Source organism: Palaemon carinicauda, chromosome 42, assembly GCF_036898095.1.
Source record: "Palaemon carinicauda isolate YSFRI2023 chromosome 42, ASM3689809v2, whole genome shotgun sequence".
Classification (NCBI taxonomy): Eukaryota; Metazoa; Arthropoda; class Malacostraca; order Decapoda; family Palaemonidae; genus Palaemon; species Palaemon carinicauda.
In genome coordinates this window covers 57,884,917-57,896,563 of record NC_090766.1, presented here as the reverse complement: position 1 = coordinate 57,896,563, position 11,647 = coordinate 57,884,917, and the positions used below count along the sequence as shown (strand labels likewise).

At 38.1% G+C, this 11,647-nt stretch overlaps 1 protein-coding gene across 1 annotated transcript in view; it reads left to right on the top strand.

The window, feature by feature from the left end:
- Positions 1 to 1,880: 1,880 nt before the first annotated feature.
- Positions 1,881 to 11,647, top strand: part of LOC137633176 (kinesin-like protein KIF2A) — a 118,551-nt gene continuing 108,784 nt past the window's right edge. Inside the window, exon 1 of the mRNA XM_068365333.1 lies at positions 1,881 to 2,427. Within this exon, the coding sequence (XP_068221434.1) occupies positions 2,013 to 2,427 (415 nt within the window). The 5' untranslated portion in view covers positions 1,881 to 2,012. The remainder of the gene's footprint in view (positions 2,428 to 11,647) is intronic.

Below are 11,647 nucleotides of genomic sequence, written 5' to 3'. Positions count from 1 at the left end.
AAATAGCTCAGTGAGGAAAGGAAACGAGGAAAAATAAAATATTTTGTCATAACATAAATATCTTCTATATAAACTATAAAAACTTAAAATAAAAACAAAAGGAAGAGAAATAAGATAGAATAGTGTGCTCTGTCATTTTAAATGTATGCACAGTTAATGATGTATATTTAACCAACATTATGCTCCATATGATATCCTGGAATCCAGGCCACCTCCATTATTTACAAGTGTGATGTCATTTTTATTTGGGCATCGCGAGTGCTGAAGGTATCGTCCCACACGTGGCATTGGTTGTTACATACAAGGTTCGCGCGGGCGGGTGAATCGGTGTTTAGGTCCTTCCGTGGTAAGGGCGGGGAGAGGGTGGGGTTGGGAGGGCCCCTTGTTTGGGTGGTGGATAAGTCTGGCTGCCGTTTCTCAAGGGCGCGCATAGATGGAACTACCTAGTTTTGTTTTCCATGCCGTCCGACCTCAGCGGTGTGAAAATGAAAGTTGTCCATCCTCCTAACGTGTGAATGTCAAGACAGGTTTGAGGATTATAAGATATATTTATTAGGCCCATAGTTATGTCCCTTATTTAAACACTTAGTAGTGCATGTTTTCTGTAGTTTATAGATTGATAGTGCATAAGTGGAAACTTTTTGTTGAATGTTTTTATTAACCTTAGTATTGGTGTTTTTGTATATGTATACATATAGTTTTTTCTATCAGCATATTTTGAAAACCAGGAGTCAATAGCGTCCATGCACTTTTTATGTATACTTAACATTTTCCAAGTTAATGGAAATGTTTTGTCTGATAGATTAAGTCTTGTAGTCGGTAAGATTGCAGGTTGTGAGTCACAAGACACCATCCTTGCCAACCTCTTACCCCTTTCCCCCTTCCCCCACTTTGCAAACTCATGGATTGCTATCAAATGAGCATAAGTTGGCAGGGTCAGGTCGCTCGCGTTGGTGTCTTGTGGGACGCAGTGATAGGGAAAAGTTCCTCGGTCAGTGGGGACACTTTTCCTATGTTTGCTTTGAAGAATGTTTCATCAGTTTGCCATTGGAGGTAGACTTTCTTTTTCTGATGTTAAGATGTTCATGGGAATATCATATTCATGAGAGTTAGCTAGCGTTGAGTAATGATGACAGTTGGGACATAGGATATTCTGCGTGACTCACCACCGACCGGCCTTAGGTCCGCAATCTCCTCCACCCCCTCTTCCCCCTCCCTCCTCAGTTCCAGCCACCTCCGTCACAATATTCGCCACTTCCCATTCCCCTTCTCCTTTCCCTCTCACTCCTCAAGGCTCCTCCTCCAGCAGGTTCTCAAGCCACCTGGACACACGTCGAATGGAGCACTCCTCCCTCGCTAGTTTTGGTGTGTGTCACCTCAGAGCACAGAAAGAGGTTGCCACAGGCACCGTGGGCCCACTAACAATAGTCTAACGGCACGTAATGGTTTTCCTTGACCACATGTAATTACGCCTTCCCCGTTTTCCACCCCCCATCAATTCCGAAGACGTCTTCCTTTAATGACGTAAGATTTCCCCCACCCCCCAAAGATTCGTAGCCATTGCATCCAATCAATAGTATTTTTCAACATTGCACGATATCTTTTAGGGGTGTGGTACAGTCAATACGAAATTACTGACGTTTTGTTATTGAATCAAGTTTGAGAGTTGAAAGAGACACCAAAGTGGTGTGGATCGTGTATGCCAGTGATTTTGCTTCTGGTTGCTCTTCCTCTCTTTCTCCGCCGCCTGTCTAGTCAAGTCAGCTGCAGCTTTACCAGTACTACTGCCGCAGTCACGGATTATACGACAGTGCCGTTGGAGTCGTTCGTATATTCCATATTTTTCTGTCTCGCTGCCACTGCTTCCTGTCCTTTTACGCCTCGGTTAGAACTTCTTGGAATGCGTGAAGGAAGCTTGTGTGAGATGGCAACCTTCTAGCCTTCCTGACTCAGATTTGCTTCCGACTTTATCCCAGGGATTCCATTGTGAAGTTTTCTCCCTTCGCGAGACGATGGGTCACTCTGGAAGTAAAGAGAAGAAGAAGGGAAACAAAAACGGGAATCTGGTGGAGGTGTGTGAAAATCAACAAAACACGGTGTTGTCGAAGCATGTGTTGCAGTCGCCGATTCTGTCTCACATCCAAGACGATCTCACGCTTTTCTGCACGCCGAAAGCGAGTCCACACGTGAAGTCCAAGGAGCAGCAGCAGCAGCAGCCAGGCCGCCCACAGTGCAACGCCACGCCCACCTTACAATATCAAGTACACAAGAACGAGGATGAGGATGTTGGTCTCAAGGCGACGCCCACACCGAAGAACGAGTCCCTGCCGAATGTGGCAAATCCGCCCACGATTGAGTATCCAGAGAAGGAACAGCTACAGTGGTATATACCAATGGGTGCCCCCAAATCGAACAAAAACAAGCCAGGTAAATGCTCTTGATTGCTTTTTATCTCTCTCTCTCTCTCTCTCTCTCTCTCTCTCTCTCTCTCTCTCTCTCTCTCTCTCTCTCTCTCTCTCTCTCAGCCCGTGTGGGAACAGGCCTGTATGATTGTAGCAGTTGATCAGTTATTTTATTAGAAAATACATCTGGCATTTACTGCCATTGGTAGGAACGAATCTTTGTTACGTTGTAATGCGTAGCCTTAAGGGAAGTTATTATTTGTTGATTTTAATGACCGTCATAATGATATGCTGAAAGTGGATGGGCATTATGTTCTAGATCAGGTTTATAATATCGGGTTATTGAAAGAATTTAATGATACGAACTTCCTTCTCAGAGACAATATGGTATTGATCTCTTAAGATTGAGTGCTCGTTGATTTATGTTCCTGGTTTATTGTCTGCGTTGGGTCGTTTTTGGACCGAGTGTCAGCTGGTGTTCACCCTAGAGAATAAGCCTTTTATGGGGGTTAATGGTCCTATGACTCACCGCCCTCCCGAACGAGGTCATGGTCTCCCAATGCTGCCCCTGACAAGGTGGTAGGTTTGGAATGAACCCTCGACGACCACTTTTGCCCCTTAACAGGTTTCTGTGGCGTCATTTATTTTTGGATGCCAACACTTTTTTTTTTTTATTCTTCCTTTTGGTTGCTTTCGCTTTTGTAAAGTTTGTCTTTTGGTTGAAGCGGTTAGGCAGCGGCAACTTTCAAGTCAGGCGCTAACAATTATTAGCATTTTTGAAGTTTTTAATTACGTTATTCTTACAGTTTTCGACTTTGTATAGTTTTAATTACGGTATTCATGCAATTTTCAACTTTTTTAAAAGTTTTTTAATTATGGCATTCATGTTTAACAAAGCCGTAAAGCGTTTGAAATACTTTCGTTAAATTAGCTTTTGCAAAATAATACCAAACTGGGGAGGTGGCGTAGAAAGTAAAATTAGGGGTGATTTTAGTGAGAGCGGATGTCATGTCAGTAGGGTAACAGTAGCAGGAGGAAATGGAGAGGGAGATTTGTCATAAATTTTTCATTAACTAAGGGAAAAAAAAAAAAAACCACACTCGGCTTCGCTACATCAGATCAGAATAGCATACATTCCACTGTGTTCATTTTCCTATGCTACAACTATGAAGAAAATTCAAGTTTGTTGATTACCGTGGAAGAGAGAGAGAGAGAGAGAGAGAGAGAGAGAGAGAGAGAGAGAGAGAGAGAGAGAGAGAGAGATAGAATCGATCCGATGTACTCAACAGATTAACTATATAAATCTGTAGGTTGTTAAGTATTATTATTATTATTACTATCCAAGCTAAAACCCTAGTTGGAAAAGCAAGATGCTATAAGCCCAGGGGCTCCAACAGGGAAAAATAGCCCAGTGAGGAAAGGAAATAAGGAAATAAATAAATGAAGAGAACAAATTAACAATAAATCATTCTAAAATAAGAAACAACGTCAAAACAGACATGTCATATAATAAACTATCAACAACATCAAAAACAAATATGTCATAAATAAACTATAAAAAGACTGTCCGCCTGGTCAACAAAATCTTTACTGTGGAGATTTGATGAATTTTAAAGATCATGTATCTGTAATGTACTTAGTAAACATTGATTATATATATACAGTATATATATATATATATATACATACATACATACATACATATACATACACACACACACACACACACACACACAACAAGGGCAAATGTAGCCATTTCTAGTCCACTACAAAGGCCTCAGACATGTCATGGTCATGTCTGAGGTTTGGCTATTTACAGCACCACGCTGCCCATTGCGGATTGGCAATGGTTGGAGACTTTAGCCTTTTTGCTCAAAGCAAACCAACCTAGTATGGGTGGCTCTGACTAGCACAGCTTTGCTGATCATGGCGATACCCAAACCCTTTCACCACGTTAAGGTATCCTCACTCAGGAAGGGATGTGCATTAGGCTATATATATATATATATATATATATATATATATATATATATATATATATATATATATATATATACATATACATATACACATATATATAGCCTACATACATATATATATATATATATATATTTTATATATATATATATATATATATATATATATGTATGTATATGTTTATATATAATTTCCTCAGATAAGACACCACGGGTTAAATAGCCTGCCTATATAAGTGACATTCTTATACACGAAAGCACGAAACTTCTTTGAAATTTCCTTAGAATAGAACGAAATGGATTAAGGTCACTAAATCAATAGATGCAGTGAATTGTATTCTTGCCGGATACCTGTATGACCTTTAGGATGTTCTTGGATGGTAGGCGGTTGGTACCAAGGAGGTTGGTTGGTTTTGTGGTACGTACAAAGCTTTTCATTCCTGCTATTTTGCTTGATTTTGATCGAGGCAACACCTCTCGGCTAGTCGTGACTCATGATCGCTTGCATTGTAAATTATTTGGGAAAAGATATTGGGAAGGAATAAGGATTCAGGATATTGCAATTGGCTTGTTTTTTATATATCTATCTTAGCTTTTTTAATGGGTTTTTTAATGGTCCTATTACACTCGGGAACCCTATTCCTTACAGGACTTTTAAACATCTGTTTATCGGACACATTCTTGTGTATTTAGCGTATCACACAGCATATTCCGTGTTGATTGTCTAATCCATATTGTCGAATCACATATAAAACAAGGAAGTCTTTAGTTTCATCTTGAATGTCTTGATATCTTTAGTCTTTCGGATGTCCAGTGAGAACTTGTATAGTCTTGGGGGCCGGCATATTTGGAAGCTGTAGAACCTACAGTAGACATGCATTTTGGGTCTAGTATGTGTGACTTTTCATTTATTTTTAGTATTTTGTTGGTAATATGTTATTGTATGTTAATTGTCAGGCCATGGTATTTTTTTTTTATGTTCAAAGGCTCCGTATTATTCTGGTTTGGTTATTTTCTGAAGAACTATCGATGGAAGTTTATAATTAAGTATATTTATGTGGCACAGTGAATGTTATCTCCTTTGGGAGGGGATAGATTGCTACATAATACGAACTTTGGTAGGAAATTAAAAGGAAATTGGTCCTAAAACTTTAGCAGAAATTAAAGTTACGATTAAATGATTAATAAATGGAAATATTTTAGTGTGTTTGATGTTAAAATTATTTAATTACTAATGATTTGATTGTGTGATTTCTTTATATCACTCAATTTCCCATTGCCTTTTGCCGAAATGATTACCTTTTCACTCGAGCTGCCGATTATAATTTTAATAGCTGGAAGATTATCTTGATTAACGAATCTGGCATCTCTTCGGAATTTGAGCGTTTCAGGTTGTTGCATAACGAGCAAATTTTCGAGTTTGTTGCCAATAGTTTTAGCTGATTTATTGTATGATTCATAATTCTTCCTTTGGTTTATTTAATGGATAATAGATGCGAAAACTGTGTTGTGTTCAAGGTGGATTTTGCAAGGCTAAGTTATATTACTCATTGGAAATTTCATAAAACTGCAACGTCAAGTAGTTGCGGTGAAAGACAAAATTACAGATTTTGTAGGCATATTTACACTTAATTCTCTCTCTCTCTCTCTCTCTCTCTCTCTCTCTCTCTCTCTCTCTCTCTCTCTCTCCGCTCCTCTAGTGCTTGTCATGTGGCACCTGTGCACCAGCTTTTTAGCCTTCTGCTTTAGCTCAGTTCCAGTTCAATTCTTCCATCTCGATGTCCAATCACTTTTAACTTCATATAGTAGCAGCGTTTTTTTTTTTCCAATTACATCTCGAAACTGAATGGCCTCCCGTCCATATGCCTCGCTCTCTCTCTCTCTCTCTCTCTCTCTCTCTCTCTCTCCTCTCTCTCTCTCTCTCTCTTCTCTCTCTCTCTCTCTCTCTCTCTCTCTCTCTCTCTCATAAATAACTCACTAATTCATTCGTTACAGTGCTTATTACTGTATTCTGTAACATTTCCCCACGTGAATAATCTAATTGTAAGAGTGATACATTAACTAGGTTCTAGGGTAATTGACCTTTTATTAATACTCTGTACTATTGTCATGACAGTATTCTCTTAAAAGACGAGTAGCTGTAATTTTCAGACGGGAGAAAATCAGAATAGCAATGGCAATTTCGACCTTATTTGAACCCATCGTAAAGTAAACATTTAGGTGAAACTGTAACTACAGATGGCTTTCCAAACGATTATTTGCACCGACAACCTTTGTGGTTGACGTAAGATGTCATTAAACAGTCCAGAATGAATGAATGCTTCGACGGATGTATCGCCACCTCGTCATTTTTGTATAAAGGTTTAAAGGTCACTCATGAATGGCAGAGGTAAGAGGTAGTGACAATGTCCTAGAGGCTGAGCATATTACATATGATCAACGCCCAAGCCTCTTCATCTAGGTCCAGGGAGGGCCAGGTAATGACTGTTGGACGTACTTCGATGCTAGCTTATCAGCAGTAAAGGGCAATACGTTTAAATCTTTATTATTCTAAATTAGTCGTAGTGAATTATCGAAATGATCGTGCATACTATCTCTAAGTAATAAAGAGCATGTGGCTGATTATACAAGTACTTACTTTTCCTGCAATGCTCAGTGGGGAGAGGGAGTAGTTATACCCTGTTGAGAGGGGAACCTAGAGGTACACTCGGAAACAGTACACTCCTTCAAATTGCCGAACCAGCGGGTTTTAGTTAGGAAAGGGGAAGGGTTGAATCTGTGCCCGGCCGTGAGTATGTCTAAATAAACATTTAGACGTCATTTTTGACGGCTTGGGTACACTAATATATCATCATCATCTCCTCTTACGCCTATTAACGTAAAGGGTCTCGGTTAAATTTCGCCAGTCGTCTTTATGTTGAGCAATTAAATCTATACTTCTCCATTCATCATTATCTACTTCACGTTTCATAGTCCGCAGCCATGTAAGCTTGGGTCTTCCAACTCTTCAGTGCCTTGTGGAGTCCAGTTGAAAGTTTACACACGCGCTAGCCTATGTGTGTATGTATCTATGCATACACACACACACACTAGAATAATTAGAACAAACTGGGAACTAATTTGGTTGTGAGCAACTATATATCCAATTCTCTTGGGAAATTTTGACTATTTCACATTCTAGTGCCTTGAGTCCAGTTAAAAGTTTGCATTATATATGTATATATACACATATACAGTATATATGTATATATATATTATATATATATATATATATATATATATATATATATATATATATATATATATATATATATATATATATATATAGTTTGTGTGTATGTGTACACACTAACACACACCAGAATAATTATTACAAACTGGGAACTAGTTTGGTAGTGAACAATTATACATCCAATTCTCTAATGAGGAAATTTTGGCTATTTCACATTTGACACGGCAGTAGTCCTTATGACGTTTTGGTGCAGGCCCAACTTAGGTAAGCGGGATAAAAATAGTCGTGTCAGTGGGGGCGAATGAAGATAACTTCGTCCCAAGGGAGACATGCGCGGCACAGCAAATGGTAATGCAGCTCGGGTCACTGGTACATATATATGAGGGCTTTACAGACCCCCTGCATAGATGACTTGTATATATAATATGCCACTCTTGATCATCTGTTAGAATTACTCTTGACACTAGGGTATTGCATCATTTTGCAGTTCCTTTAGTTTTATAGTCCAAGTACTGATGTCGGTCAAGTAAGTAATATTATTCGTAGTCTTGTCAGAATTTTTGGATTATTAAAGACTTCTGCTTTTTTAGGCTAAAACGAAAAAAAACTCTCCTTACCTAGCTCCGCCAAACTTTGTTTTAGTTAATCTTATTCTAAGTATTCTTTTGAATGTGTTGTGATGTGACATTTGACGCGATTTGCTTCACTTTGACGGAGAGCTTAAAGTCAGGAATGATTTGACGTCGATGGAGTGATCTAGGTATCAAGCTTTGATTTGTCTCCTTTCACGTTCTCCATCTCTCTCCCCCTCGATCTCTCTCCCTTCCCTTGGGATTAGCGGTATGAGTCAGCTGGTTATACTCAATAGTTAGTTTAGGAGAAACGGATTTCTCGTCCTTGGATGTACAGGATCACTGACCTCTTTTTCTGTATCGAGATGTTTTGCCTGTGTATTTAAAGACGATATTGTTACGGTGACTGACAAATCCCCCCCTCCCCTCTGGATCGTTATAGGTAGTTATATAAGCTAATTTTTTATGTAGTGTTTTTAATTTAAAAGTAAGGAAATTATATAAGCTAATCTTGTTAGTTTAATGTATTTTACATTGGTAAAGGGACATAGAATCTAATTTCTCCCGTCTGATGGAAAGCAATACAAAATATGCAATGATATTTAAATATAGTGTTTCCCTACTTAAAATTCATGCTCTTGTATAGTATAGGGAGTGTTAAAGTATATTGTATGTATACTGTGTGTATGTGTTTGTGTGTGTTGTGAATGGATAGGGTGGGTGGAGGAACCTTTGGAGAAAGGCCATCCCCTTCTGGGCTCGCCAAGTACAGTATCAAGCTGCAAGTGAAAGGGACCTCTGTAGGTAGACAATAAAAAGGGGTTCATTGCGATTTTTTTTATTACAGTACTCTGTTGGTGAGGCCTTATTGCAGTTTGCTCGACATTGGCAGAATTTTGCCACTTAAATGTTTAAGAGCTTGTTTATTATCAATATAGCATTCTATTTAAAAGTTCTAATTGTTACTTTCACAAACTTTAAAAAGATATGAATAAAAAAACAATGTTACCTGTAGTTATTTGACTGACAGTAAAACAAATGTAAAAATAGCTGATCCTTGCTAGTTTTATATAATATATATATATATATATATATATATATATATATATATATATATATATATATATATATATATATAAGGGGGTTGAAAGAGGAATGAGGGCAGTTAGCTAGCTAACCATGGTAGGGAATGATTTGGAAAGTTAAATGTTATTAAGAATTATGTAAAGTGTAGCTTAAACACACACACACACATATATATATATATAATTTATATATATAATTTATATATATAATTTATATATATATATATATATATATATATATATATATGTAAAGGTATACTTTTGTTATGGTTTTAAAGTTTGTTTATATTTGAAAAACAAGGACCTGAATCTTTTTTTTTTTTTTTTTTTAAATGCAGTCGTGCATAATGACTTCAATATAAATTCTCTGGTATCCTTCGTATAGTATTGCATGTCCAGTAGGGTTTGCACATAAACCCAATGCTTGTACGAGCCTGAGAACGTTGTCATATTATATCACTGTTTTCATTGAAATAGTTTATAATTTCCCTTCAAAAGTTGGCTGCTATTTTCTTTTCTTGGAATCATACTTTAATTTCTTAGGTTACACTAGGTCGTAATTGGGTAGCGTAAAGTGGTTTCCAAGGTCTCTACACATTCTAGTTAGGTAGATTGAGATCTAAAAGATCGTCCACTTTAGACTGTCGTTTTTGTAAGTTGCTTGTCTCCCGTTTAAAGGCTTGGACGAAATGCGAATTCTCAAAATACTCGTGAAACTATTTTATATTATTTACTTGGTGTCCGGGACCCGTCAAAATAACGGTTAAATATTTAAATAGATATGCACGTGTGTGTTCACAGTTAACCCTTCCCACCCCTCTCCCCTCTTTTAGATAAGACCAGGAAATTTGGGCACTTTGTGGGAGATAGTGGTTTCCGAGTGTACCTGTCGGGGTACCCCGTCTCACCAGGGTATGATTACCCCCTCTTCCCTTACCCGTCTGGCGGGGAGAGAACAGAGTTGTCATATGCTTGATAATGCCACTTAGCTTGACATATACAGTGTAATATATATATATATATATATATATATATATATATATATATATATATATATATATATATATGTATATGTGTGTGTATTCATACATACATATACACACTTGCTCTTTATATTGGTGCGATATTATCCGCTGAAAGTCAGTCGTCAATTTGATATTGAATAAAAGCTCAATGTTTGTCTTCATATGAAAGCCGTGGTCCCCTAACCGTACAGGTTTGACTCATCCACTTTGAGTTGTGATTTCTACCGTAAAACCATACGCTCTTTACTGTATTTTACATTGGTTAAGGGATATAGAATACATTGTCCCTCCGTGTGATGAGAAGCAATACTAAACATGCAATAGCATTGGATTCTAATCCTTTTTGGTATGCATGAATTTGAAGAAAGATCGATTCGGCACGAGTTTTGATCCGGTATTTAATCATGATGTTCAGCCAGGCTCTCAGAAAGATGACTTCCTGTTTCCTGAGTGTTGCCACTTTATTTTTCGATGGTACCAACACTAGTTTACCTTCTTTCTCGTATTGTTTACGTCAGTATTATTTTCCAACCCAATTTTAACTAACTTAATAGTGTTATCTTGATTTTGATTGGCCTTCCAGCGGCTGTAGTAGCCGGCCATGAGGCCCAAATGCATAAAAAACAACGACCCAAAATCATTTCAAGGTTGTAGATTGGCTGTCAGAAATGTTGATAGGTACCCATTCCCCACCCATGTACGTTTAAATACATTCTATTAAAGTCTAAATAACATTGGATGTTGAATTGAGATCCTACATATAAATGTTTAGCATCCCTATGTAAACACTCCATCATCAAACATTTATCTCGCTCTTGTGAGGCAAAGGTAGGAGCAATAAAAGTACAGACACACCGAACTCCAATTGAAACATAACGGGTGACATTTTTTCTTGTGTGTGTTTTCGTTTAATGTTTCAATGGTCCGTTACGTAGCTTCGCAGATAGACAGCCCAGAGCTCGTTGGTTCAAACCGTGGTCGAGGCTGAGGGATTAGGATGCAGGCAGAGTGAGTCATCGAGTGGCATGGGGTGTTCCCGCGGGCGGGAAGACACACCCTCTCCCTGTCTGTTTGTATATTCCTATGCTTATGTAAGAATTGTATCTGCTTTATTTAATTCCCATTTAGTTATTATATATTGAAGCTTTATTTTACTACATAGCAAACCAACAGAGCCTAAGTTTATGACAATACTTAATGATAAATATCTACTCCATCGTCATTTATATTCTACTCTGTTACCGCAGTGGTGTCGAGTTGCCAACATATCTGTTGATTCTGAAATACCGGAGGGTCTGGTGGAGGTGGGGTGGGGGGTGGGGTGTATGCTTCTCTTAGGCGACGACGGGAGCCAG